This window comes from Leptodactylus fuscus, chromosome 11, assembly GCF_031893055.1.
Source record: "Leptodactylus fuscus isolate aLepFus1 chromosome 11, aLepFus1.hap2, whole genome shotgun sequence".
Lineage (NCBI taxonomy): Eukaryota > Metazoa > Chordata > Amphibia > Anura > Leptodactylidae > Leptodactylus > Leptodactylus fuscus.
Window position 1 is genome coordinate 47,744,026 of NC_134275.1, and position 22,040 is coordinate 47,766,065.

Genomic DNA, 22,040 nt, shown 5'->3' on the forward strand with positions numbered 1-22,040 from the left:
TTGTGTCCTTATGTGTAATGATGCTGGACGTGACCCCTGAGGCCCTGTCAGCCATCTCTTACTTCAGGCAGAAGAGCCTGCAGAGCACAGAGCCACTCCTGAGTGCAGGGAAGGTGAGCAACATTGTTGTTTTTTTTAAAATTATGTTTCATTACATTCCATTCAGCTACACTTATTATACTCTTAGGTCTGAAGAGACCCCACAGAATAGTAATAGCAGTTTTGTTTTGGTTGTGTTTTTGTCTGATCGAAGTTGCTGGGTAAGGCTTGTGTGTCACTCTTGCCATGCATGCTGGGGGTTGTAAACCCCTCCTCTACAGTGACAGCACAGTGGATGAGGTTGGGGCCTGCAGCGCACATTGACAGGTCACTTATTGCTGCGAGTTTCAATCTTTGCAATATAGAGAAACATGCAGGTAAGCCGCAGCAGAAACCACACAATTTCAGGTTGTTTTTAGCACCTTACAGAGTGGCCCCAAACTTAGTTCATAAGATGGATTTGGTCTGGGAGCTACTAGCCATATTTCCTTGCCCACAATGTGAGCCGAGTTTAGCCATCTATAATGCTGGAGGTCAATGCCCATCACTCCTCCCCAACTCTACCACCCAATACTGAAAATACAATGCAATACAAGCTGGGACACATATTATCATAAAGGGCTTTAATGCTGGACATATGCACCCTGACATAGGGTTTGGTCCTGGAAATAGATCAGACTTAAGGTCAGTATCTTACAGACACAATTCTTCTGTATGAAGCTGACCTTAACCAGATTCTTCTAACTTCTAATGGTTCTGGTGGAGATTGTAGATAAAGTCCAGGCAGTATTTGGCATATTCCATATAATTACAATATGGGATTGACAGTCCATCACAATGTAATGTCCTCCACTACTGGATGTAGTTCTTTGGATACAGCTTAAATAACTTCCCTTCTTGCGTTGGTTCAAATCCGTACTTTTCCAAGTTATCAGGGTCAAAGGTGCCGTTCTCAATGTCCTTCTGTATGGCCGGAGCGGCAGTTTCCATAAACAACTTCTTAGCAGTCATCTGCTCTTCAGTCACGGCAGGAACCTTGTAAGACACGTATGGCCTCAGCTTGAATCCCGTCAGATCGGGGACTATGAACTCAGGCACCATCTCCTTCACCTTCACAAACTTCTTGTTGGAGGTCAAGTATCCAGCTCTCTTGGCTCCTCTTCCTCTGTTGAAGGAGTTAGGTCCCATCTTGCTAGTGATTTCGGCCATTCGGTCGGCACCTCTGACAAAGCCGCGAGTGAGGTTCTGAAGCAGCCCCATGTTGGCTTACTGTAAGAGAGAAATGTCTACGGTGAGGCCTACAAATAGAGGTTATGCCATTTTGAAAATTATCTGCAAACATTTTCAGTAAAGAGTCCTGCAACCCAGTCAGTGCTGCCATCTCAGGGCTTGTTTTATGCAGGATGGGCTGTATTTTGCAATGATAACATTTGATTAGCTTTTAGGAGTTTAGTACAATACAGTGATGTACATTGTCGTCAGAAATGAATCACGAAATGCTGGATTATAAAATATTCTGGATTATTCCACCAGTAAAGAACAAGGTCTAAAAATTAAACACCCAAAGTGAAACTCTCTGCAGCTTTATGGCCGCTCTCCTTATATACACAACGTGCAGGGAGGATGCGGTCATGTGACTGAACGCCATGTCCCAGCCACTGATTACACAGCCAATGGGCAGCGCAAACAAAATTTGTGGTTATACAGGAAGACAAAGGGGCGCACACTGAATTCCCCCCTCCCCCATTTTACTATTATTTGTAGGGGCACCAATATCCTTCTATGGGGACATAAAAAAATGAAGAAAAGAAAATGATCAATTACAGGCCCAGCATTATAAATAGGGGGAGTCACCACAGTCAGACTATTTGGGGTGCAGCTAAACATATGGGGTACACAGAAGGGTCACAGCACCCCATCCTGCTCCTAACCTGCGTAGTGCCCCCTTGTATTATGGCTTGTGGGTGACACTGAAACACTAAGGGTTAACTTCTCACCTTCAGACAGCGCCGTCCAAGCGCCAGAGAAAGTCAGTGTCGTGAAAATGCCGCAAACTAAGCCGTGCGTGTCAAGCCTCGGTCTGAGCGCCACAAGCATCCAGTTATCACTGAGGGCTGGTTATCCGCGCGCGCTGATTGGACAGGCTGCGTGCGGCGCATGCGCGGTAAAGGGAAACATTGAGTGACGAGAGGCTGACGAAGAAGAAGGCCGGCAAAGGGTAGCGGCAAGTGCGGGTGTGACGCAATTAGTTTCTGAGGTAAAAGATGAAGAAGATGAAGGGAAGTATATAAGAAGAATAGAAATTACAGTAGTGGAATGAGAATAAAAGCGAAAAACAGTGAAGTGACATGACATATAACATTATGGCCTCCATTACACAGACCAACATTGCAACTGAGGGAAGAAGAAAAAGCTTGCCATTCAGGAGTCTGGAAAAGTTGTAAATTCCCTAGTTGCTGTATCTGAGGTTATCTTGACAGAATAAAACAACCGCCATCCAGTTTGTCAATAATTGGCCTATATTTTATCCTGAAGGACGACCAAATCATGTTATTTGGCAATATCACAAGCATAATGGTGTGATTCTGTGAAAATCATGACAAAAAAAATGCAATTTGACTGCGATGTGCGCACATACCCTAGGCCGTGTTCATACCTCACAGATTTTGTTGAAGAAATTTCTGACTGACAATCAGTTACAGTCATATGAATAGGGTTGTTTTTATCGTAGGAGTACCTGGCCATTCTTCTCAAGTGTCGCTCTCTGACTCCTTTACTTATGTAAATGAATGGAGTTAGTACAACTTCACGACTGAGACCTGCTCCATTTTATTGTGACACGAAGTTGCAGTCCCCGGGTGACAAGTGATCGGTGATCACGTAAGGGGAGATGTAGCCAAAGTTGTCATATAGCCCCAGCTTCAGCCGTGTTCACATCGACACTGGAGTCACTGTTTGTAGCTGTCTTTGCAGTGTACGTTCATAATGGTCAGATGAAAAAGTCCTACAAGTCCGGTGGTTTCAGTTTTACAGAACAGACACCCAATGAATGGTATTATAGTCATATGTGACCGCTATTGTAGCAATTCCATTATCTGTTGTTTTGGACCATCGATAGACTAGAACAACAAAAAATCTGACGCTAGTGTGATGAAGGACAGACATGAGGGAGTAGATCCTAGCAGTGAGAACCAATGCGGTCACTATCAGGCTCGCTATGAGGAGCCGCCACAGACCAAAGTCCCAGACTATACAGTGATCCTCCACTAGTCCTTAAGGCACACATGCACCCCTAGCATGAAAGTAATGAAAGTCTTAGGGCAATTGGAGCCGCTTGCTTCTTTTTTCTGCTAGTTAGTAGAGCAAAAAAGGAGAGACGCCCCTTCTTCCCACAGATTCTGCGGCTGATTCAGCTGTGGTGTCCGCAGCTCAAGACTCCCTCCCCATTAGGCCTAATCTTTTGTTTTTTAAATGAAGATTGTGAGCCCTCAATGTACATTTTTTTTTCCCTATCAATATGTCTTTTTGGAACATAGGATGGAAATCCATGCAAACACAGGGAGAACATACAAACTCCTTACAGATGGTTTTTTTGCCCTTGGTGGGATTTGAACACCAGGACCCCAGTGCTGCAAGGCTGCAGTGCTAACCACTGAGCCACCATGTAGCCCCGATTTAGGCCTAATCTGTCCCAGCTTAGCCGTGTGGAATGGTCACATGTGGAATGCAAATTCCGCCATGTGAACATACCCCTAGAGTAGCGCAGACTGGAAGGTAATTGACAAATGATTGTCCACCCTGATTGTCACAGCTGAGGGTTTGTTACAGTTGTATCCATCGTATGCAATTCTGTGTGAGCTAAATACATCAGCAGCATATTTCTATAGGATAGTTTGTTACAATGTATCAGTGTAGGTGAAATGTATCATACTGGGGGAACTTCATTCTCAACTCATGCGTCCTCGCTAGAGATATGTTCTGACCTTTCTTTAACCCCTTAAGGACCAGGCCATTTTTTGGTTTCGCATTTTCGTTTTTCCCTCCTCACATTTCAAGAGCCATAACTTTTTCATTTTTCAGTTCACAGAGTCACATGATGGCTTATTGTTTGCGGGACAAATTGTACTTTGTAATGGCATCATTCAATATGCTGTGCAATGTACTGGGAAGCTGGAAAAAAATTCAGAATGAGGTGCAATTGGAGAAAAAATGCATTTGCGCCATTTTCTTATGGGTTTAATTTTTACAGCGTTCACTGTTTGGTACAAATGACATGTTACCTGTGTTCTACGTGTCAGTACGAACGCGGTGATACCAAATTTATATAGTATTTGAAATGTTTTGATACTTTTAAAAAAATGATAAACTTTGCAAAATAGAAAAAAAAATTTGTGTCATCATGTTCTAACACCTGTAACTTTTTCATATTTCCATGTATGGAGCTGGTTGTGGTGTCTTTTTATGCGGGACAAGATGACGTTTCTATTGATACCATTTGGGGAAAGATCTGATGGTTTGATCACTTTTTATTCAATTTTTTATAGGAGGCAAAGTGTTGAAAAAAACGTTTTTTGGCTGTTTTTATTTTTTTTGCCGCTACGCCTTTCGCAGTACGGGATAAATGTTTTAATATTCTAATAGTTCGGGCATTTTGGAGCGCGGGGATACCTAATATGTTTATGTTTAATGTTCTTTAATTACTTTTATAGCTAATCTAGGGAAAGGGGGGTGATTTGAACTTTTATATTTTTTTTATTTTTTTAATACTTTTAAAAACTTTTTTTTTTCTTCTGTTACATTTATGATCAGACCCCTTAGGTACCTTGAAACCTAGGGGGTCTGATCGCTCATACTATTCACTGCAATACTACAGTATTGCAGTGAATAGGAAAATCGCAGCACTTCTATTAGACGATGCCTCTGGCATCGTCTAATAGATCTAGTGCAGAGACAAGCCTGGAAGCCTTCAATAGGCTTCCGGCTGTCATAGCAACCGATCACCGCCCTCATGTGACGTTCAGGAGGGCGGCGATCGGGGAAACATGGCGGCGCCCATGCCGCCTGCGCTGTTTACACGCTGCGGTCGCGTTTGACCGCAGTGTGTAAAGGGTTAACAGCAGCGATCGGCTTGGGCACCGACCGCTGCTGTTATTGTCAGGTCCTGGCTGTATTATACAGCCGGCATCTGCCGTGTATGGAGCGAGCTCAGCGTGTGAGCTCGCTCCATACATCCCCATGCGACCCATGACGTACAGTTACATCAAGGGTCGCTAAGGGGTTAAAAGGAAACCTTCCAATAAACTGTGCGCAAGCTCGGGTTTGGTATCCCAAATGTTCCTGTTTTAGATCCATCCGTGCCCACAACATACTTGCCTAGAGATGAGTCCAATAAGTTTCATCTGACCCCTCTCTGGAGCTCCTGGACCCTGCGCAATTCTTCAGTGAAGCTGAGGACGTGCACCCTGGATACCCTACACAAGTGCTGCACAAGGTGCATCCTCTGGCCACAGGGAAGAACTGCGCTGGTGCGGGGAGTACAGCAGCAGGGGAAGGCTAATGCTTTTTTATTGCAGACACTGATGGCTTTATATCAGGGTGATTTTGGACACTAAATATCCCATTTATAAGGGCCTGTGGATGGTTTAATATCTCAGATCTCTCTGACAGATTCCCTTTAGGGTTAAATTTGCCTACTCTTCCAGATTGTCACAGTATGTCCCGAATTACTGGAGATGGTACTGTATGTTGGTAGTCGCCACTAGATGGAGATCGCCAGATATGTAATGCAGTGCTTTACATTATGTGTGCAGTGAATGGGATTTTGTCTAATCCCATCCACACATTGCAAAAAAAAATCCAAAGAGAAAAAGCTTCACCCAAATCTGAAAATGGCAGCATATTAATTATGACAAAGAGGCTAATGCCTTGAAACGTGTAAGCCAGATTTTTTTCGTCACTTGTGTTTTTTTTTTTTTTTTGTCATGTTTATTGTGATATGTTTTCATCACGTCTTGGATGTTTTTTCGTCAGTATATTTATTCATGTTGTTTTTCTTAAATAATTCTCATCATTAAAGAGGACCTTTCACCACTTTTGGGCACATGCAGTGTTATATACTGCTGGAAAGCTGACAGTGCGCTGAATTCAGCGCACTGTCGGCTTTCCCGATCCATGCCCGGTGTAAAGAGCTTACGGTGCCGGTACCGTAGTGCTCTATGGTCAGAAGGGCGTTTCTGACCATTAGCCAGGAACGTCCTTCTGCCTCGCGGCGCCAATCGCGCTGTGCTGTGGAGCGGGGAGGAACGCCCCCTCCCGCTCCTGATAATGCTCGTCTATGGACGAGCTGTGTGAGCAGAGGGAGGGGGCGTTCCTCCCCGCTCCACAGCACAGCACGATTGGCGCCGCGAGGCAGAAGGACGTTCCTGGCTAATGGTCAGAAACGCCCTTCTGACCATAGAGCACTACGGTACCGGCACCGTAAGCTCTTTACACCGGGCACGGATCGGGAAAGCCGACAGTGCGCTGAATTCAGCGCACTGTCAGCTTTCCAGCAGTATATAACACTGCCTGTGCCCAAAAGTGGTGAAAGGTCCTCTTTAAAAGTAACATTTTATGTGATTTTAATATATTTTTAGACCTGGATTTGTATTTTTTTCATTAGCATGTTCATTATACCTGCAGAATCCCTGGTGTTTTCCGTATAGGTATAATAGGGGCAGAAAGTGTGCAGAGGAAAACTCAACGAAAATGTAATCAAAACGCCATGGAAAAAACCACAATGCGTTTCTCACATGTGTTTTTCCACTGTATTTTTTTACTGCATTTTGCTATGTGGGGTTTTAGTCTAAAGGGCTTTCCAAGCTTTTTCTCATGGCTTATCTTCAGGATAGGCTATCATTATCTGATTGGTGCTGGGGTGGATGCCGGCCCTCAGTAGTCGGGAGTTCAGGCCCCTACTATACAGTATACAGAGCCAGAAGCAGAGCCCTTGGTATATTGTATAGTTGGAGTGAATCGGAGCAGAGCTGCAGTAATCTTCCATGTACACTACACATTATATGGTGGGGTCTTCATGGGGCTTCAGGCTTATACATTGCAGTAGTCCTGAACAGATGATCAGTGCCAGGATGATTGGTGTCAGGATCTCACCCATCAGATATAGATGGTGGCCATTACAAAAAAAAAACCCTGCAAAGCCCCTCTAAATATTGCTTCAGTTCTCTATAGTAGGACCTGCAGGCAGTGAGCTCCCCCTAGTGGTGGCTAGAGGTAGTCAGAATGTTATGATGTAAAGGGATTTTCTGTGATCAGCTTTTTGATGTCCTGTACTTCTCCCCCTCACAGCTGATTGTCAGGGGTATCAATGTTATACTGGTGGCCGGGCCTTACAATAAGCCAGCCATATGCTGATCCTGGATTGGCACTCTACTGGCATGGCTGTGTAGGGGGCGCTCTCATCTGGAGCTATTTACATGAAGCGCTGTATTTGGGGGTATGACATAGACTCTTCTGTCTCCCATTACAGACATGTGTTATAGTTTATATAATGTTTGGGCTAGAATTAACCCCTGCACGCCCGGCTCTTCGCTTCATCATAGCCCCACGAGTCAGCGCTCCAGGCTGCTGCTCACATGGGGGGCGGTGCCGGAAGTGCCCGTCATGGAAGCCGCGCTGTGATTAGCCAGCACTCTATCACCCTACAGCCAATCCGAAGGAGGAAACTTTAGTCATGTGACGAGTCTGTCAGGTGGGGAGAGCGAGCGAAAGAGAGTGCGAGCGATAGAGGAGGCCAAGATCGAGCCGTGTTTACTGGACTGCCGGTGAGTAGTGGGGGAGGGGCGGAGGCGGCGGGTGTCACCGGGCCACTGCGGAGTAATGGGTGTGTGGACCTCATATAGTACTGACCATAGCAGCTGACATAGACCTGCAGGGTGTATACAGCTGTGCATGACAACCTATCTGTGTACACTGAATGGTGACTGATGTCTGTATACTGATATATAAGGGAATACCTGAATATATTTTATACTGTGCGTGATAAGAGCTCTATATACCCTGTCTGGTAATATCTCTGTATACTGTGCATTGTAAGATAATGTCTCTGTATACACTGTGTAGAACATCGCTGTATACAGTGATGTATATGTGCTGTGTCTTATAAGGAAAATTCACTGTATCCATTGTGGGAGAATATTAGTGTATATCCTGCATGCTGATGTCTCTATGTGCAGTGTGGGAGAACAAGTCTGTATAATGTGTTTTGCAAGGTAATATCACTGTATACATTGTAGGACAATGTCACTGTATACAGTCCATGGTTATGTGTCCATATACATTGTGGGAGAACATCATTGTATATAGTAATTTCTGTATACTGTGTATTGTAAGGTAATGTTCTATGCACACTATTTGGTAATGTATCTGTATACACTGGGAGAACATAACTGTATATCCTCCATGGTAACATCTCTGTATACGTTGTAGGAGAACATCACTGTTTACTGTAGTTTCTGTATAATGTAACATCATTATGCACCTTACATGATGATAATGTCTCTGCTTACGTTGTAGGAGAACATCACTGTATACAGTCATGTTTGTATTCTGTGTATTGTAAAGTAATATCCCTGTATACCCAGCATTGCTATATGTATGTATAATGTGACCTCCATGTATACACTCCATGGTAATGTGTCTGTATACATTGTAGGAGAACATCACTGTATACAGTAATCTGTGTATTGTAAGGTAATATCACTGTATTCCCAGTATGGTAATGTCTACTGTATACTCTGTGGGATAACTTTGCTGTATACAGTAATGGCGCTATACTGTGTATTGTAAGATACAGCCTCAGTGTATAAGGGCTCTGATGGGTTGTTTTTTTACCCTAGGACATGTTGGCCTACAGGAGGATACTGTGATATCTGTCAGTGCTGTATACTTAGTATTGTTACTCCTTACAGTCATATCTAGTAATGTGTAAAATACATTGAAGTGGTTTTGAATGATACATTGAATTGCTTCTGTAAGGTTTTGGGCACGTTGTCTCCTCACTGTGTGTTTGTTTCAGTATGTGGAGTGATGTCTGACGTCTGTACAGTCAGGGCTGCTGGGTAGTAGGTTACCAGGTTTGAAGGCAGGAAATAGGATATGTGGTGCGCTGTGTAATAGGCTTCTATTTGGCCCTAGATCGATGGTGTGTTAATCGGGAGCAGGATCACTGTCATCACATCTAGTGACATGTTCCCTTTCACTAATAATTTCCATATATCCTCTAGGGGTGTTGCTAGTGACTGCTAGTTTATTAATTCTATGTACATCCCAGCTTGGGGACACCCCCTTTTTTTTGCTGAATAATACAGAACTGATGTTGATGATAGTATTGTGTGCCATGAATTTCTTTGTGTCTTCTGTATTTTCTTGAATTATTGAGCAGTGACTGGAGAAAGCAGAGAGTTCGGAGCCAGGTAATTAGATAATGTGAATATCCGCAGCTTCTACTAAATGCTGGATGTCATATCCACTCTCTCCACTCTCTCTATATCCAGACATGATGTCGTAATGCAATAAAGTGCAATAGTTGTGTAATTGGTTAATTAAAGGGCACATCTTCCATGATTAAAGAGGCATTTCCTTTCTGTTAGGGCTCATGAACATATTCTAGCCCTGTGTATGGAAACAGTAAGTTTCACTGGAAGAGAGGTATAGAGAATGCATACTCTGCAGTATAGGCTTATTGCCATGTGTATTCTGGTAATCTCTCTTGGATGCAATGCTGTACATAGGTCATTTGCTGGAGTATGCCACACATTTTTATTTTTTTTTCTATGAAAAAATGGAAAATTGGTATAGTCATGTCCTGTCTTTAGTGACTGTCAATACACCTTTTTGGATGGTCACTAAGGCATCCTATTGTGATGCATACAGTTTTTTACAGTATATGTATGTGAGCCCTGCACGGAGGTCTAATGACAGCCAAGAATCTGCTCTGTCAGCCAGGATCGCTGAAAGTGCCAATACAGACACTTAACCCCTTAGATGCTGTGGCCACTGTTGACTGCAGTATCAGAACGGTTTTAGACATAAGGGATTTCTTCTGTCACCCATCAGCAGCCCAGTGAACATGATCATGGGGTGCTGATGGTTGCAGTGGCAGCCAGGGAGCCTAAAAATGGCCCCCAGTTGTGCCCTGTATGTACTTCTCCTAGGCCTTCCTAGAGACAGACCTGTCAGTATTAGGCTATACCAGGGGTAGGGGACGTACGGCTCTCCAGCTGTTGCAAAACTACAACTCCCAGCATGCATACTGGCTCTGCTGTTCTGGGAACTCCCATGGAAGTGAATGGAGCATGCTGGGAGTTGTAGTTTCACAGCAGCTGGAGAGCCAAAGGTTCCCTACCCCTGGGCTATACCCAGACCATGCACAATACTGTCCTTTTTTTTTTTTTCACAGCCGTTTTGCATCGGTCTGTGATCTGTTTTCACAGCAGACTTGATTCTTTCCCTTGCTACTGCAAGCTGTGTCTAAATTATTAAGAGTCTCCAACCTCTAAATAATTCTGCTGCATTTTGCAAGGTCCCATGTTCCAGAAATGAAATCTATGAAAGTCAGGGACTGGTGTAGATTTTAGGTATAACTCATGACAGTTTTGTGGCATAAGATATAGTAAATCTATTGGGCAGAGGCATCTCCAACCTGCTAAAAAGTGAGAGTAGGATAAAAATTGGATAAGGTGGAGTACTTTCTGCAAAATCTGACATGGGTCTTGGTATGTGAAAATGGACAAAAATAAGATTAACCCTATTTTTTTGATGGTCTGTCAAAACACGCCAAAGTGGTACCAATAAAAATTGTGAGTCTTCCTCCAACAACCAAGCCCTAAACCTGCTACATCACCATAAAACTGAAATGTTATACATCTTGGAATGTAACAATGCAGAGAAGTTTTTTGAGTTGTTTTTTTATTGTCAAAATAATAGAGAAAAAAGTATTTACATTTGGTATGATCGTAATTGTTCTTACAATAGGTTTACACCTGTGTTCAGACACCTGCGGACCCTTCGACGATAATGGGGTCTGCTAGGTTTCTGTCTGAAAAGGTTGAAAAAATATAGAGAGAAAAGTGCTGCTTGCAGGTTTTTATTCACCACATTTTTAAAGCATAATGGGGACTGAAACCCCAGGTGGAGACCGGGCGAAGGTGTGAACCTAACCTGAGCCAAATAATAAAGCTATCATGATATTTCTGTAGTACTGGAAACACATAATCAGTCCAGTCCTGAAAGAGTTAATAAAAGTTGCTCATTTGTTCTGATGTTACTCAAAAATAGTACCGTAAAAAAACAAAACAAAGCTCAAGCCCTCAGATGTCAATGAAAAACATGTGACGATTAAAAAAAATGAAAAGGTCATTAAGGTCCAGAACAGGTCAGTCACTACTAAGGCTGGAAAGTTACAGTGGTATTGCCAACGTATGCTGTGGTGTAAATGTCTAGTTGTGGGTCTGACCGCTGGGCTGTGGTCCCTATACACATTAGAGGAATGGTCTGCGTACATTCAGTAATCTCGCTCAGCTTGGTCAGACAGGCATGTGTTCTTTACCAGGGAGGTTTGTCCATAATTCCTTCTCCGACTCGATGCCTTCATAAATGGCTGACAGCCATGGTCAGACACAGCAGTAATGCTCCTCTAATTCTCAAAAAATCTTCTGGTTAATGTTGTATAAGGGTGAATCTGTAACAAGTTGTGCATCTAATTACTTATACAATGTAATTAATCCTTATATATTGATTCTGGAGCTAAGCAGGTAATTTTTTTCTGACTTTCATTGCACCTACAACTGACTCTGACTCCACAGCCATGCTCTTTATGGTAAGACAGGAGTAATTGTCTATCAGACACCACTGACAGCAGGTTATCTACCCTGTCCTCTGCTGCTGGGGGCGAGTGGCAGATTCATCCAATGTATATCTTGTGTAACTGGCCTGCCTTATGCATCAGTACCTGGTAGCAGAGACAGCCCAGCTAATCTGGGTGGACGCTACAGTAATATCCTGAGCCTGCGTGTGCAGCACATACGCACTAGAACTAAAGTGCGATTCGTATATACACAGGCCGAGCATAGGAGAGATGTTGGCGGTGGAACTATAGAATTCTGTGCCAGTTGTTTGCAATAAAGCTTTACCTGATGCATGAAAAATGTGGATTCACTATCGACAGAGATAGTATAGAAGAGTTCAGTATCCTACGTCATGAGATTACAGAACGCTCCCTGCCGTAACTGATATTTCTGCTAATGCCATCACATGGACTTTGGGACTCTGTCACCATGATGCCATTAGTCCCTGATATGACAGCCGGCTTCATTGTGAGCTATTGCAGCCTTGTGTGTGACGTCTTCTGGATGTGTTTACAGCCTAACTGAGCTTGTGAAACCGCATTTCTGTGACCTAATAAAAAATAAAGTGTGCACCACTTATCCTTAATCTCTGTAGGAGTGACAGGAGTGTGGCCGCTCAGTTATGACACCCACAGACATGAGTGTTTCTTGGTAGGATGCCACCAGAACTATTCAGGAACTGCTGAGCAAGCACAATTCTTGCCAAAACGATTAAGCAGCATTGAGTAACTTTACTACGATTTTAGTTGACATGGCCACTTGTAAGATCTCTTGTGGTCGGCAGGGCCACCTATACTGAATTTTTAAAACATTTTCAAGACATCTGCATTTTTTTTTCTTTCAGCAGGGCAACACAGAGCATTTACCCTGGATGCAATGATTTTTTTTCCACAGCATTGTGGGCTGTTAAGTCTGCAAAAATGACTTTTTGCCCGTACTAGGTGATAACAACAATGTTACCCGTGGAGTTTGTGGTCTAATCCTTCATTGTAGTCATTGCTATATTCAGAACAGAGGATACAAAGTAAATAATTCTCAGACATATGATATTATTTATACAGTGCAGGGGAGTAAGAAAAGCGTGCATTAAAGCTATCTGAAGGTCACATTTTCTTTCAAGATGTTCCAAAGATGCATTTCTCTAGTGGCTTCCAGAATCTAAGACCCACTTCTGTCTCAGATAAAAGTCCCTCAAAGTCCTTGAAGTGTCCCCCTTTGTTGTCTTTTAAACTGTTCTGTTTCTTGAAAAACTGAGGTGAAAACCAAGATGGTTCCCATTACTTCGCATAGATTTGTTGACAGGGGCTGTATTTATTAAAACAGATTGGGGTTGCCATTCTGGCCTCTGAAATACAGTCCTATGAAAAAGTTTGGGCACCCCTATTAATCTTAATCATTTTTAGTTCTAAATATTTTGGTGTTTGCAGCAGCCATTTCAGTTTGATATATCTAATAACTGATGGACACAGTAATATTTCAGGATTGAAATGAGGTTTATTGTACTAACAGAAAATGTGCAATATGCATTAAACCAAAATTTGACCGGTGCAAAAGTATGGGCACCTCAACAGAAAAGTGACATTAATATTTAGTAGATCCTCCTTTTGCAAAGATAACAGCCTCTAGTCGCTTCCTGTAGCTTTTAATCAGTTCCTGGATCCTGGATAAAGGTATTTTGGACAAACAATTCAAGTTCAGTTAAGTTAGATGGTCGCCGAGCATGGACAGCCAGCTTCAAATCATCCCACAGATGTTCAATGATATTCAGGTCTGGGGACTGGGATGGCCATTCCAGAACATTGTAATTGTTCCTCTGCATGAATGCCTGAGTCGATTTGGAGCGGTGTTTTGGATCATTGTCTTACTGAAATATCCATCCCCGGCGTAACTTCAACTTCGTCACTGATTCTTGAACATTATTCTCAAGAATCTGCTGATACTGAGTGGAATCCATGCGACCCTCAACTTTAACAAGATTCCCGATGCCGGCATTAGCCACACAGCCCCAAAGCATGATGGAACCTCCACCAAATTTTACAGTGGGTAGCATGTGTTTTTCTTGGAATGCTGTTTCTTTTTGGACGCCATGCATAACGCCTTTTTTTTTATAACCAGACAACTCAATCTTTGTTTCCAAAATGAAGCTGGCTTCTCCAAATGTGCTTTTGCATACCTCAGGCAACTCTATTTGTGGCGTACGTGCAGAAACGGCTTCTTTCTCATCACTCTCCCATACAGCTTCTCCTTGTGCAAAGTGCGCTGTATTGCTGACTGATGCACAGTGACACCATCTGCAGCAAGATGATGCTGCAGCTCTTTGGAGGTGGTCTGTGGATTGTCCTTGACTGTTCTCACCATTCTTCTTCTCTGCCTTTCTGATATTTTTCTTGGCCTGCCACTTCTGGGCTTAACAAGAACTGTCCCTGTGGTCTTCCATTTCCTTACTATGTTCCTCACAGTGGAAACTGACAGGTTAAATCTCTGAGACAACGTTTTGTATCCTTCCCCTGAACAACTATGTTGAACAATCTTTGTTTTCAGATCATTTGAGAGCGGGCTGTCCATGTTCGGCGACCATCTAACTTAACTGAACTTGAATTGTTTTGTAGAAAGAAATGGTCCAAAATCCCTTCATCCAGGATCCAGGAACTGATTAAAAGCTACAGGAAGCGACTAGAGGCTGTTATCTTTGCAAAAGGAGGATCTACTAAATATTACTGGCACTTTTCTGTTGAGGTGCCCATATTTTTGCACCGGTCAAATTTTGGTTTAATGCATATTGCGCATTTTCTGTTAGTACAATAAACCTCATTTCAATCCTGAAATATTACTGTGTCCATCAGTTATTAGATATATCAAACTGAAATGGCTGTTGCAAACACCAAAATATTTAGAACTAAAAATGATTAAGATTAATAGGGGTGCCCAAACTTTTTCATAGGACTGTAGCTGGATGACACCCTGTGGTAGCTGTCACCTGACTTTCCCAGAAATGGACCGTTCTAAGCTACTTTTGATGGCTGGGTATTCATAGATCTAGCTATAGCATGTTGGCTACCTCAGACTTGCTGACTACTATATCCTTGTTTTCATGACTAACGCTAGGTTCACACTAGCACTCGGGTTTCTGTTTTATTGGGGACCCGATAAAGCGGAAACCCTATCTGCTTAAAAAGCGGTTACTCATGGAGGACCCCATAGGCTATAATGGGGTCTGCCCAAAATCGGCAGAGAGAAAATTCCTCCTTGCCAGTTTAGTGGCTTTTGGGATGGAGACTCAGACGCTAGTTTTTAGCGAGCGATCGATCACCTGCTCACTGTGATCCTGGCTTCTGTACCCTGATGATCTGCTGTTATGGCTGCCCTGCTGACTATTCAGATATGTGGCTGTCCTGGTTATGTATGATTGTGCCAGGTCGCCCATTGTGGAGGCCATTTTTACAGCTGGGGTAAATAAGTAGATGGGATGCCGAGGTGAGTTCTGTTTGAGATGAGTCCTCTCCACCATGGATTGTGTCTATATATTGTGCCGTGTAATGCCCATACTGTCAGGGCCGGCGTCAGCGCACGGCATAGTCGGGCAAGTGCCGGGGCCCACAGAGCCTCTGGGGGCCCCCCGGCACTTGCCTGTCACAATTTCAGCTCATCGGCGTCCGTCCGCCGATGAGCTGGAATACATACGCGATGCAGGAGCTGAGAGATCAGCTCCTGCTTTAAAGCTCCGGCCCGGCTTGCGTGTGTAGGCGCGATAACGTCATTGCATCACGCCTACACACGCAAGCCGGGCCGGAGCTAAGCAGGAGCTGATCTCGCAGCTCCTGCATCGCGTATGTGATTGGAGGGAGAGAGAGAGGAGCGTCGGGGGAACGAGGGAAGGTGAGTGATGTGTTTGTTTTGTATTACATATTAAGGTGAAACATAATGAAGGGGGCCCATGAAACTGGGGGGCAAATGAAGGGGAGGGGGGGAACGGTATGACACTGGGGAAGATGAAGGTGGTGGGGAGAGAACAGCATGAAACTGGGGACAGAGATGGAGGGGGCCCAAAGAAACTGGGGGGCAAATGAAGGGGGGGGAACAGCATGACACTGGGGCAGATGGAGGGGGGGGAGAACAGCATGACACTGGGGCAGATGGAGGGGGTGGGGAGAGAACGGCATGGAACTGGGGACAGAGATTGAGGGGGCCCAATGAAACTGAAGGGGAGGGGGGCAACGGCATGACACTGGGGCAGAGACGGGGGACATGAAACTGTGGGCAGATGAAGGGGGAGAACGTGATGAAACTGGGGACAGAGATGGAGGGGGGACACGAAACTGGGGGCAGAGGACGGGTGTATATGAAACTGGAGGAGAGATGGAGGGGGGGCATATAATTTACAGGTGACTGTAGGAGGATTATACTGTGTGGGAGCACATAATAAATGAATGAGAATGGGTGCAATCAACATAAAAGTGGGTGGAGCTAAATTTGCAGCGGTGCGCAGAGCGCGCCAAACATTTTGTCCCTCTTTCTACTCTTTAAAAGATTGGGAGGTATGGCGTTGGTGACGCCACACTCCTGCATGACGTCACTCGCTTCATCTGCAACGCACAGTGTCTCGATTCCCCCACCTCCTTTACAAGGGGGCCCACTGAGGCTCTGTCGCCCAAGGGCCCATAAAAACCTGGAGCCGGCCCTGCATACTGTAGTAGGTGATTGAGTTGTCAGATATTTGTCAGCCCTGAGTCACGCAGCCCTGTGTACCTAGAGGGAGATTGCTAATTGTTGATTAACTAAGTAGGGTTAAGGAGGAGGTGACCTGTCGCCCAGGTAAGTGGACCTGTATTTCCTTACTAACACGTGTGACTGAGTGTTAACCACTGTCCCTGCTCTCATTTCTGTCTCCTGTCTTTAATGCTGACCCTATCCCTAGTTGTGGACTTTCTTTCCCATAATGCCTGAGCTACAACCTTCCTTCATGCAGCCCTCACAGGAGGTAGGTCCTATTTTCTCTTCTGTCCTGAAACCTCTGTTCTCATAGCTCTTCTAGCTGCCGGCCATCAGTTCTCATCCTTAATACCGCCATTTCATGTGTTGCTGCTCCTCCCTGGGGGTTGTATTAAACATTTGGCCTGTCCTTTCTGAAGATCTTCAACAAAATGTAATCTATACCCCATTTCTCTTGAGACATGTCAGCTTTATTTGAGAGCGGTGAAGACTAGTCTTACAATAAATTCACATGGTCGGGATTGGATGTGTGTTTTACTAAATATTACGTAGTAGAAATCAAAGGGGACACTCGAATTTTTGCCATGGATTTACCAGCAGATCTGCACAAGAAATAACCTCATTGTCATTGGATTTTTCATACTTTGGGTATGTTCAGACGCTGCAGATAGCATGCAGTTGATAACTGCTTAAGAATGCTTTGGAAATGGCATAGACTTTTAGTGTGGTTTGCCGTGGTAGTTGGCAGCTTGGTTGTTACAGGTGAAACCTGTTGGGTTGCGTATACACACTGAGGATTTTTCTTGCAGTTTAGAAGCCAATAGCAGATGTGGATCACAATGGGAGAGAAAGTGTAAATGACTGTCAAAAACTGCATTCAAAAACCTGGATGTGTGAACGCTTCCTTAGTCCTGTAAAACTACGTGTGGTTATCAACTGTAGTATCTTAATATACAAACCCATTGAATATCTTAGCAAAATTCTACCACATGTGAATACACTCTAATGCAGTAGTATGGCCTGCCTTCTCCTACCCAAATGAAGCTGAAGGGATTCCCCAGTCTGCAGAGCATCACATTCACTTTGTTCTAGCTGCTGGTGGGTGGTCTCAGTGTCTCAGACCCCCACCTATGCCCTGGCCACAGGACAGAAGTTTCCTTTATCTGTATCATTTGCACTTGTAGTGTTTATCAGACTTTCTGTGCGATAACCATGTTGTACCGCAGGTTGTATTGTGACAGCCGGTTGCGCAACATGTTTTTTCATAGTGCAAAGTTCCTTAATTTAGTTTTTGTTTCAGTCTTTTGTTCTAGCACACAGAGCGCCTTTGTAGTTTTCCATTTGTCAAACATTAATAGATTCATTTTGAGGTCAATAAAATTTCCATTTTTCCTGTTCGCCCTGTGAGGTTTGCACGTTTGTGTAATTGTTGTTGAAATTCCAGATGTCATTTTTAAGGTAAATTTTGGATAACTAAAATGCGCATTTGCTATGAATTGTCTTGACTTTAATTTTTGCAAAATCTTCTGCCTGCTATCACTTAGAGGTTTGACCACAGCAAGTGCCCTGTAAAATCTACAAGTGTAAAATTACGTTTTTTTTGTAACTTTTTTATTATTTAAGGCCTCACGTTGCGGAAGCGCAGCTTTTTTTTGTTGCAGATTTTGCTGCGGTTTTTTGAGCCATAGCTAAGAATGGCTACAAAGGAATGGGAAATATGTAGGAAGTTCTTATACTTCTCCCTTCTGCTCAATCCACTCCTGGCTTTGGCGCAAAAAACTGCAGCAACATCTGCAACAAAAAAACTGTGTTTCTGCAGTGTGGAGCCCCAGCCTAAATGTGGCTTTGGATGTGGACTTACACCAATGTTGCTCTTTGCATTGCCCTATGGTGGGAAGCAGTGGGTGACATGTTAATAATGTACCAGGCGTTTACTTTTCTATTTAAGGTTTTATCTGTGTATACAACTATTTCATGGTAACAATGGGGTAGAGGGCCTGCTTGCAGAATCTTCTAGATTTTTAACATGTTGCCGTTTCTATTACTTTCAGATATGGCCGATGACAACAGCAGCTGCATGGAGGTATTGTATATAAACGTACAGCATATAATATGTTCTAATATTCTGTGATATCAGGGATACTGCGCGGACCCTGCCAGTGCCACACTTGTACTTGGTATCTGTGCTGTAATTTTGACTGGCACCAGTGTTTATCATGACTTCGGCCTCCGTGCCCGGGGGCTGAAGCTGCTTTCATTGCTGCAGTAATTGTTTCTAGTGTCAGAACTATGAAAGCTGATCCACTGACCTTCCACCCAATAGCAGCGGCTTCTAGCAGCTGTCTGATGCATCATATGGGGCTTGGCAACTAGAAAACTGGATGTTGTGCCAGCTTCATGGGTAGAAGTAGCGTAGGTCTATTATTCTCTGCCATTTCTATTCTTCTACCTGTTTTTGGCCTTTGGTAATACTTTGCCAGTAGGTGATGGCACAAGTAGGAGATATAGTACTCTTTGGAAACACTGTTTGCCCCGCAGAAGGGGGACTTGGCAGCTTTCTCGCTATGTTGACCGAGGAAAACACAGATTTTCAGTCACTGACATCCAAGGTCAAACTCTTGATGTGGTGTTTTCCTCTCTATTTGTGCGTGTTCTTATTTGTTTCATGTGAATCACGTTCCTGCTTGCTTTGTCTTCTCAGCCTTCCCTTTCCCTGGGCATAGACCTTCGCAGCAGAGTTCTTCAGTTTGTGGAAGAGCGCCTCCAGACCACCATGGTAAGACTCACTGTGGATGCAGTCATGACCTTATTTACAGAGGGATTTTGTTACCTTTATCTATTATTAAAGGAAAAAGTCCATCTTTATGACCGTTTTAGATTGTTTTGCCCCAGCATAGGCTATTGAGTAACTTTTATGAATGTGTGTGTTTGTTTGTTTTTTTGTTTTGTTTTAAATGTTCTTGCACTGATTGATTTTGAGTGTTTTTCTTTCTTTCTTTATTTTTTTTAGGGTGGGGGGGCGGCAATCCACATACAGTCCTATGAAAAAGTTTGGGCACCCCTATTAATCTTAATCATTTTTAGTTCTAAATATTTTGGTGTTTGCAACAGCCATTTCAGTTTGATATATCTAATAACTGATGGACACAGTAATATTTCAGGATTGAAATGAGGTTTATTGTACTAACAGAAAATGCGCAATATGCATTAAACCAAAATTTGACCGGTGCAAAAATATGGGCACCTCAACAGAAAAGTGACATTAATATTTAGTAGATCCTCCTTTTGCAAAGATAACAGCCTCTAGTCGCTTCCTGTAGCTTTTAATCAGTTCCTGGATCCTGGATGAAGGTATTTTGGACCATTTCTTTCTACAAAACAATTCAAGTTCAGTTAAGTTTGATGGTCGCCGAACATGGACAGCCCGCTCTCAAATGATCTGAAAACAAAGATTGTTCAACATAGTTGTTCAGGGGAAGGATACAAAACGTTGTCTCAGAGATTTAACCTGTCAGTTTCCACTGTGAGGAACATAGTAAGGAAGTGGAAGACCACAGGGACAGTTCTTGTTAAGCCCAGAAGTGGCAGGCCAAGAAAAATATCAGAAAGGCAGAGAAGAAGAATGGTGAGAACAGTCAAGGACAATCCACAGACCACCTCCAAAGAGCTGCAGCATCATCTTGCTGCAGATGGTGTCACTGTGCATCGGGCAACAATACAGCGCACTTTGCACAAGGATAAGCTGTATGGGAGAGTGATGAGAAAGAAGCCGTTTCTGCACGTACGCCACAAATAGAGTTGCCTGAGGTATGCAAAAGCACATTTGGAGAAGCCAACTTAATTTTGGAAACAAAGATTGAGTTGTTTGGTTATAAAAAAGGCGTTATGCATGGCGTCCAAAAAGAAACAGCATTCCAAGAAAAACACTTGCTACCCACTGTAAAATTTGGTGGAGGTTCCATCATGCTTTGGGGCTGTGTGGCCAATGCCGGCATCGGGAATCTTGTTAAAGTTGAGAGTCGCATGGATTCCACTCAGTATCAGCAGATTCTTGAGAATAATGTTCAAGAATCAGTGACGAAGTTGAAGTTACGCCGGGGATGGATATTTCAGCAAGACAATGATCCAAAACACCGCTCCAAATCCTCAGGCATTCATGCAGAGGAACAATTACAATGTTCTGGAATGGCCATCCCAGTCCCCAGACCTGAATATCATTGAACATCTGTGGGATGATTTGAAGCGGGCTGTCCATGCTCGGCGACCATCTAACTTAACTGAACTTGAATTGTTTGTCCAAAATACCCTCATCCAGGATCCAGGAACTGATTAAAAGCTACAGGAAGCGACTAGAGGCTGTTATCTTTGCAAAAGGAGGATCTACTAAATATTAATGTCACTTTTCTGTTGAGGTGCCCATACTTTTGCACCGGTCAAATTTTGGTTTAATGCATATTGCACATTTTCTGTTAGTACAATAAACCTCATTTCAATCCTGAAATATTACTGTGTCCATCAGTTATTAGATATATCAAACTGAAATGGCTGTTGCAAATACCAAAATATTTAGAACTAAAAATGATTAAGATTAATAGGGGTGCCCAAACTTTTTCATAGGACTGTATTTGTATATTTACTTTAACATGACATTCATCTTGTATAGGATTTCTTTTTTCTCTCATCAGATAGGTTAAGGCAACCTGAGTCAAATCGTGTTTTACCACTGTGAATCAATGTTATTTCTGTCAGTATGAAAATGAGCTCTTTATATCAATGAGAACATTGGACTTACTACTTTGGCTAAATGGCAATGCCTTTGTTGCCCCGGAGAGTTTATTAGCAGATTGACAATAAAATAGTAACAGAGGCAAGCTATTCACAAGGGGCAAACACTGTTTGATTCAGGTGACCCTATCCGATCTGTGTGTGAGGCTGGGCTGATATGATGGGTTCTGGTGACACACTCCCTTTAAATAAGTTCTGCAATATGTCCTGTCCTTATGGGGGTACTTATACAGAATGAAGTTCTCTTTATAGCTACATGTCGCCATCTGTAGACCTTGTCATTCCGCTATTTGGCACTGTGGTGTTTTTTTTTTTTTTTTTTTTTTTTTTTTTTTTTTTTTTTAAACTACTGTTTCCATGCAAATTTGTGCCACCCTTAATGAGCTTTTCCAGCAAATGAAGTTCCCATACAGGCGACCATAGTTGTTTTCAGTATATTGTCTATAATTGCAGATAATATGTGGAGCCATGAATTTCTGTAGTCTCATACGTGTATACTCAGTTTTTACTGGTCAGTGTCCAGGCCATAGAAACAATCTGTAAAATATGGAGCAGGTCCTACTCCTGTTTGTATTTGCGGCCTAGACTCAGTCTTATAAGTGT

General features: G+C 43.2%; 2 protein-coding genes across 5 annotated transcripts in view; one reads left to right on the plus strand and one right to left on the minus strand.

The window, feature by feature from the left end:
- Nucleotides 1-645: 645 nt before the first annotated feature.
- Nucleotides 646-2,122, minus strand: MRPL41 (mitochondrial ribosomal protein L41). The gene is made up of 2 exons (XM_075260500.1): nucleotides 2,037-2,122; nucleotides 646-1,308 (listed from the first exon to the last, which is right to left on the minus strand). Exon 2 carries the CDS (start codon nucleotides 1,297-1,299, stop codon nucleotides 892-894), a length of 408 nt encoding a protein of 135 aa, XP_075116601.1. The 5' UTR covers nucleotides 1,300-1,308; nucleotides 2,037-2,122; the 3' UTR covers nucleotides 646-891.
- A 5,639-nt stretch (nucleotides 2,123-7,761) lies between these two features.
- PNPLA7 (patatin like domain 7, lysophospholipase) overlaps nucleotides 7,762-22,040 on the plus strand; it is a 104,566-nt gene continuing 90,287 nt past the window's right edge. For 2 of the 4 annotated variants that reach the window (XM_075259110.1, XM_075259112.1), the window contains exons 1-3: nucleotides 7,762-7,859; nucleotides 18,704-18,735; nucleotides 19,354-19,428. In XM_075259110.1, coding sequence (XP_075115211.1) covers nucleotides 18,706-18,735; nucleotides 19,354-19,428 — 105 coding nt within the window. In that variant the 5' untranslated portion in view covers nucleotides 7,762-7,859; nucleotides 18,704-18,705. Of the gene's footprint in view, nucleotides 7,860-16,857; nucleotides 16,921-18,703; nucleotides 18,736-19,098; nucleotides 19,262-19,353; nucleotides 19,429-22,040 lie in introns of those variants that run through there. The other 2 variants (XM_075259111.1, XM_075259113.1) reach the window with 2 other exon arrangements.